This window comes from Populus alba, chromosome 12 (genome assembly GCF_005239225.2).
Source record: "Populus alba chromosome 12, ASM523922v2, whole genome shotgun sequence".
Taxonomy (NCBI): domain Eukaryota; kingdom Viridiplantae; phylum Streptophyta; class Magnoliopsida; order Malpighiales; family Salicaceae; genus Populus; species Populus alba.
Genome location: NC_133295.1, coordinates 152,753 through 159,846, shown reverse-complemented (window position 1 = coordinate 159,846; position 7,094 = coordinate 152,753). Strand labels below are relative to the sequence as shown.

The 7,094-nt window shown below is 36.4% G+C and overlaps 1 protein-coding gene across 2 annotated transcripts; it reads left to right on the top strand.

The window, feature by feature from the left end:
- The first annotated feature begins 704 nt into the window (after nt 1-704).
- Nucleotides 705-6,454, top strand: LOC118037801 (uncharacterized). 2 transcript variants are annotated; one of them, XM_035043905.2, is made up of 7 exons: nt 705-790; nt 1,011-1,698; nt 2,592-3,689; nt 3,780-4,165; nt 4,605-4,739; nt 4,871-5,048; nt 5,138-6,454. In XM_035043905.2, exons 2-7 carry the CDS (start codon nt 1,050-1,052, stop codon nt 6,280-6,282), a joined length of 3,591 nt encoding a protein of 1,196 aa, XP_034899796.1. In that variant the 5' UTR covers nt 705-790; nt 1,011-1,049; the 3' UTR covers nt 6,283-6,454. The 2 variants fall into 2 exon arrangements, with proteins under 2 accessions (XP_034899796.1, XP_034899793.1); XM_035043902.2 differs by having other exon boundaries at nt 2,592-4,165.
- The last annotated feature ends 640 nt before the right edge of the window (nt 6,455-7,094 follow it).

Sequence of the window (7,094 nt, the reverse complement as noted above, 5' to 3'; positions counted from 1 at the left end):
ATCAAATTGAAACATGAAACCCTTTTCATTTTATAAACAAAAATTTTAAAAGCTCATGATTTTGGATTGCAAACAATGATAATGATTTAGATTTTGCATCTCAAAAACATAATTATGCGGCCCATATCCCAAAGAAGAAAAAGATGGATTCGTCCTTTTTCTACGGTGGAATAATAGGAATCTATCTTTTTATTATTCCAATTTTGTTTTTACGAAGTCATTGTATTTAAGTGTTTCATGCTTATTAGTAGTTACTAGTTAGTAGAAAGTGGATACTTAAAAAAAAAATATGAAAAACTTTTTTTAAATTAGTTTTTATCTGAAAAATATCAGATTTAAATATTTTTTAATAATTTTAATGTATTAATATCAATTTTTTTAAAAAATTATTTTAAAATATTTCAATTGAAAAATACTTAACACTACTTTACCAAATACTAGAAATCTTTAAGTATGATCGATAAAAGAGTCATTCCCAACTACCAATCCCTCTGTAGTTGGATGGGTCAATAGAATATAACTTGGGAGCTTGATTGTTAGGCTAATGTTAGTGGTACAATTACAAGAATTTATAATTTAGGTACTGAATTTGTGTATTTTTCATATTTTGTGGACTGCTTTGTAGTTAACACTAATTTATTAATCCAAACAGAGCACAAGTAAACTAATACATGTTCCCTTGGAAACCTTCATCTTCAAGACGAGAGAGAGAGAGAGAGAGAGAGAGAGAGAGAGACCACACGTGCCATATCTCTTTCCCTGACTCTCTTGGCAGCAGTCTGCTTCTCTGGTAACATCTTTTTTCTTTGTTTGTTTGTTTGTTTGTTTTTTTAATCTTCTTCAGTTTTCCATCTGTTGATTCTCATAATTTTTATCATATATTGACTGTTTTTTGTGCATAACTCTTGTTTTTGATAATCATAGCTATATCTTTTGATTATTAGTCTTGATTATCACTCTAAAGATTCTTAATGAGATGAATTTATGTGGTTTTTAATCATTTTATACAGTTATTTGTTACCACAACATAAAGAGATAGAGTTGATGAGATGATGGGTTCTGGGGTTCCTTATGGTTACAATAATGGAGGTGGATCATCATTTTCCTCTTCAAATTTATCACCTTTAGCCCCACCTTTCACTGTTGATAGGTCTGTAGCAAAACCCCTTTTGGATTTAACTGAGCCCACTTATCCTGTTAGCTTGAATCCCTCTTCACACAATTGGGCTACCTCTAACTCTCACATTCCCAATTCAAGACCCGATGTTTTTCCCATTCCCAACCTGGAATTTGATTCCATACCGTCCCCAAATGTGTTTGGATACTCATCACCTACCCCCCAGGTGCCGTCTAAGAACCACCCTCTTGTTTTGGCATCGACTGATGCTGTTTTGTATGGTCAGAGTAACCCTAGCCTTGTTGAAGCTGTACCGTATTATCCATCCTCGTATGTCTCGCCTGCAATTGGTAGTGATGGTCACTTGAAAATCCCCCACCAATCTGGTTATGAATTGCTGTCTAATTCTTATGTTGGAACGTCAAATGGATCATCTCACGATGATTATACTCAAAGCTCATTGGGTTTGGAGCATGCGACTCAGTGGAGTGGCTTGTGGGGGGGAGTTACTGATTGGAATCAGAGCAAAAAATTGCACCTTGATGGAGGTTTTTGTGAGAAGGAGAATTTTATTAATCAAGGTATCCTTGTCTCATTATTCTGTTTTGTTATTACTGAGAATCAATTTATAGTATCAGTGAGTATAAAATTAAGTAAAATTACTTTTTATGCTACTTTGAGCCTTGCATTTTGTTCTTGTCGATTCATACTCATTAGTGATTTGTTGTCTTTACAAATTACTGTGCTCACGATTCTTCATGCCATAGACCTTGAATACTGATAGTTTCTTAGTTGCATCTCCACCTTAGAATGGGTGTTATTTTGAAGTCTCTATCCAGAGTCTGGTGCATCAAACACTCTATATTGATCTTTAATTGTTCTGTTTCAAGTCATTTGGTTAATTTCTCCATGCCCATTGACAAAGTTAAGAAGGATGAACATAATATGAAAGGGTGATTTTCTCTCATATCCAATGGAGGAGATATGCATTTTGTCTTGTTTTCTTTGTAATTGTGGAGTAATTGTATTTTTATCTCTCTTCCGTGTATCTATTATTCTAACTATGTTTTCTGAAGACTGCTGGGCAAACTATAGGTTTCTACAGCTAAGCCTCTTTGTAACTTATCCATTCCTTATTGATACTGAGGGGATGTAAATAACAGTGTCATTATTTTTAATGTTTTACATATAGGATTCAGAATATGTCCCTTTTACTCTGCCATGATCTGTATCGTTGGTGTTACTTTTACCCTTAAGTCATTTTAAGTCTTTAAGGAAGCTCTTCTTTACCATCTACCGAATCATTCTCAATTATAAATAATCATAACTAAATTGATTTTTTTTTTGGCATTGATTGCATAGTAGTTCTGTTTTTGAAGTATGCACCCAGTGGAAAATAAATGGTAAGATAAAGCACTTTTAGCCTGGAGAGTTGCCCATAATCTAACATTTCCTTAATTGCTACTACTTGCAGGGTTTTCTGCATTCAAAGATGTGAGCAAATGTGAAGAAAATTCCCTTGGAATTGACATGGTTGGAAGGCAAATGCACACCGGGTCTGCAAGCACAGGACAACTGGATTATAAAGCCTTCCTTGTTGAAAAACCCGAGTCCATGCCTACAATACCACCATCATTGATATTCCCTCCAGCAGCACCACAAGCCTATCCTCAAGTGTCATCCTCAAATGTAGTCAATTCTCCAAACAATCAAATGCTGCATGTCACTTCATATGGAAAGTCCTCAAGGAAGCGTGATGCTAGTTCAAATGATAGGATGCCAATGATGAAGCCTTCACCTGCTGTTGTCATTAGACCCCCGGGACAAGATACATATTCATTTAAAAATATAAATACTGGTACTGATGGTGATGAGAAGGATTTTGCTGGCAATAACACCTCTTTTGCGCAAGAGCCTAATCCATTTATTAGCTCCAAAGGCAAAGTTTGCTATGATTCCAGCCTAGTTAATTTTCACTTGAAACAAAATGATGATTCCTTTGCAGAAGTTACCTCCAAAAACCATGAAGAGTTGCTTAGCAACAAAAATATTTCTATTGATTTCTTGGAACTTTTCAGAGAAAAAATGGAAAATAGAGCTCCTTGCAAAAATCTAGATTTCTTCAATTTGGCTGTGGATGATCATGAGGCTGCTGGTTCTGTAGAAATTACTTCTGAAAGTTTAGATCATTACTTCCCTGCTGTGGACTCGCCATGCTGGAAAGGGGCTCCAGTTTCTCTTCCATCTGCATTCAAAGGTTCTGAGGTTGTGAATCCACAGAATAAGGTAGAGGCATGCAATGGCTTGAATCTGCAAGGCCCTCAGATTTCCCCTTCCACTACTAATGATGCTGTAAAAGACTGCCCTGAGAAACAAAGTAATATCTCCATGACCTTCAATAATGAGAGTCTGGAGCATCGTCCAGCCTCTTCTTTTAAGAGGCCTTTAGTTGCTAATGTGTTGTTTAGAGAAGGAATTGATGATGCTGTGAAATATGGACCCTGCCAAAGGAAATCAAGCTATTGCAATGAAGCTCAAATTTCTGATGTCATTGATGAACCTAGGAAAGAAAGTATACTGCCTGATTTTAAACCTGTCCACACTAAGCAGAAAAGTCTTGAAGAAGGTGAATGGCCATCTAAGAAAAATTCTGATGTTGCAGGTGTTAGAAGGAAAATCAACGACAACCCTAATGATTGTTCATCTCATGTGCCGTATCATGCTATAGAACATGTCTTATGTTCACCACCTTCCTCAGAACATGCTCCTGCTCAGCACCCTCAATCACAGGTTGGGGAATCTTCGTCAAAGATGCATGCTCGAACACTTGTTGATACAATGCACAACCTCTCAGAATTGCTTCTATTTTATTCTTCAAATGACACGTGTGAATTGAAGGATGAAGATTTTGATGTTCTTAAAGATGTGATCAACAATCTTGATATTTTTATATCCAAGAATTCAGAGAGGAAGAATTCAAAACAAGAATCATTGATTCCTCGGCAAGCCACTTCTCAATCTCCTGGAAAGTTATCTGAGCTTTACAAGGTATTCCATCATCCTGTTTAACTTCATATAACACCTTAAATTTTATATAGCCTGGAAGAAGCTATGGATTCGTAAAAGGTATGAATCAAAGGCGCTGCTTGGTGGAATGGTGAAACTTGTAAAACCCAGTTCCCATCACACACAGACATTGATCTCTCATTGGTTTGTAATGTATGGTTCAGCAAATTTTAGTTGTGGTAAGATCAGTCCATGATCCAATCCCGCACCTTTCCCTTTCTGGTGTTGAATCTGTGATGTCCATTTAAAAATACTAAACCTGTAGGCATTATCTATATGATAATCTTATTCCCTGGCCCCTCATCAATCTGTCTTGAGCATGCGTGTCTCAATGTCTTATCACCACATTGAATAGTGTAATTTCAGGACATGAATGTAAATTGCCCAACAGTATCTGCTGTTGATATTGTTATTTTTTCAGGGCCAACTTGAGTTCCAGCATTTTGAGGACGAGAAAGAGTGTAAAATTGTGTCTGATGAGAGAAAGGAGAAACTGTCAAATTTGGTTTCTGTGAGGGGTGCTGCAGATACAGTCAAAGACGATAATGTGACCCAGGTATTCTTTTGTTGCTATCGCATGTGTTTTATAGAAAGTCCAATCTCAAAATGATTCTTGCTGTGTAAGGATGAAAAGGAGAAGAAAGAAAAGAATACTAAATTTCTTTGGTACTGAAATGTGATTTACAGGCCATAAAGAAGGTTCTTGCCCAGAATTTTCCGATCAAAGAAGAATCAGAGTCTCAAATTCTTCTGTATAAGAATCTATGGCTTGAAGCAGAAGCTTCACTATGTGTGGTGAATTGTATGACTCGCTTTAATCGATTGAAGATAGAGATAGAGAAAGGCAGCTCCCAAAAAGTAAATGGTAAACCCATTACCTATTTCTTATCATCACGTTAATTTATGCAATCAAAAGGCATGAGTTCACTAAAATCTTGTGCATTTTCTTCTTAGATTTTTCTTCTGCAGCCCCAGTTGTACCTGAAAATTCTATGATCATGGAGAATCTTTCAAGGCCTAAGGTTTCATCTGACATATTGCCTGCTGAAGATGAGGGTAGCCCTGTTCACGATGTTCCAGATTCATCTATCTTGAGCAGAAACAGCCATTCAGATGATGTCATGGCCAGATTTCATATCATAAAAAGCCGGGTTGATGACTCTAATTCTCTGAATACTTCAGCCATGGATTTGTCAAGTCCTAAGGTTTCTCCTGATCTGAACAAGGTTGACAAATTGGCACATGACACAAAAGATATCTCCAAGTCCAATATATCTTTCCAGGATTCTACAAGGGGAGCAAGCAGTCATGCAGATAATGTTATGGACAGAATTCGTATCTTAAAATGCCGGGTTGAAAACTCTAGTTCTGTGAATACAGCAACTGGGGGGATATTGGCAAGCTCTATTGTTTCTCCTGATCAGAACCAGGTTGACAAGTTGGCACATGATACAAAAGATAGCATGATGTCCTATACCATCCAGGATTCCCCCATGTCAGGAAGGAGCAGCCATGCAGATGATGTTATGACCAGATTTTGTATTTTAAATGGCCGGGATGACGACTCTAATTCTGTGACTATATCAGCTGTAGAGAAATTGTCAAGTTCCAAGGTTTCTTCTGATCTGAACAAGGTCAGCAAATTGACAGATGATACAAAAGATAGCATAAAGGCAGATGTAACCACCCAGGATTCTTCCATGTCAAGTGCATCAAGCCAGGCAGAAGATGTTGAAGCATCTGTTATTTTGAAACACAGAGACGGCAATTCAAGTTCCTTGGATATGGAAGAGCACCAGGGAGTGAGTATTGATAATGGGTACATGGATCTGATAAAGCTTTCTCGAATGTATAAAGATGGAACGAAAGACAGAACTTTGGATGTAAATATGGAACCTCTCATCCCAAATTATCGAGCTGACTCTACTGAAGACAAACCTACTGTGAAGGAGTTCTGTTTATTCATAAATGATGATGCTGCGACTCAATCTCGCCTCACTGATAGGTTCGTAGACCAACCCCATGGTGGCTGGTATGATAGCTGTTCCTCAGATTGGGAACATGTCTTGAAGGAAGAGCTTGCAGGGCAGGGTTATTAATCCTCAAGCTGGATGCTCAATATTTTCCTCGTCTGTTAATAATACTACGTTTTCTGTTTTCCAATAACATGTATATTGTTGTGACTTGACATTTACATTGGCTTGCTCTGATGAGAGTTCGATGGCTCTCTGATCATATGAAATGTTTATGGACTGGTTTGGATTTTGTAAATATTTCTTTTTTCATACTCCCATCAACTTGAATATCTATGTTTTGAGTCCTTTGCCGGGTTGCTGACAGATCCAGCTGATATTTAAGCTCCAGAAGTGAGGGCAGATGGAAGGGGTTTCAGTTTCATCTTTTGAATTTGTAAATCCACTGGACAAATCCCTCAATAACTTCAACAACGGCTACTTCAGGGTTTGATGCCCTTGAATTTACCGTCATTTAAATAAAATAAAAATTCCGCATCAACCGTAGCAGTTTGACCAAGTTAGTATTGCTGGAATTTATGTAAACTTCCTATTTCTCACACAAGTTTATTTTATTTTTTGGCCACTAAATAAAAGACCATATTTCCTATTTCTTTTGCTAGTCCAAGTTATATATATATATATATATATATATATATATATATACAAAATATATTTTTGTCCTTCGGTGAATAAATGGAAGCCTTTGTATTAATGGAAGCATTTGTATTGGGTGCAATTTGATATTTTTCAAATGGCTAATTAGTCATTAGAATTTGTTTAGAGGGTATGTTTTTTTTAAAAAAAATAAATAAATAGTAAAATTACTTATTTACCTTTAAAATCAAAAGAATTTAGAATTATTGAGGAAGAATTTTTTATATCTTTTTATTTCTTAG

What these genes read in the sequence shown, in the direction of transcription:
- LOC118037801 (XM_035043902.2), top strand. Translation starts at nt 1,050, where the DNA reads ATGATGGGTTCTGGGGTTCCTTATGGTTACAATAATGGAGGTGGATCA. An exon ending in GGAGAATTTTATTAATCAAG is followed by an intron (nt 1,699 to 2,591) that starts GTATCCTTGTCT and finishes TACTACTTGCAG; the next exon opens with GGTTTTCTGCATTCAAAGAT. An exon ending in CAGCTCCCAAAAAGTAAATG is followed by an intron (nt 5,049 to 5,137) that starts GTAAACCCATTA and finishes TTTTCTTCTTAG; the next exon opens with ATTTTTCTTCTGCAGCCCCA.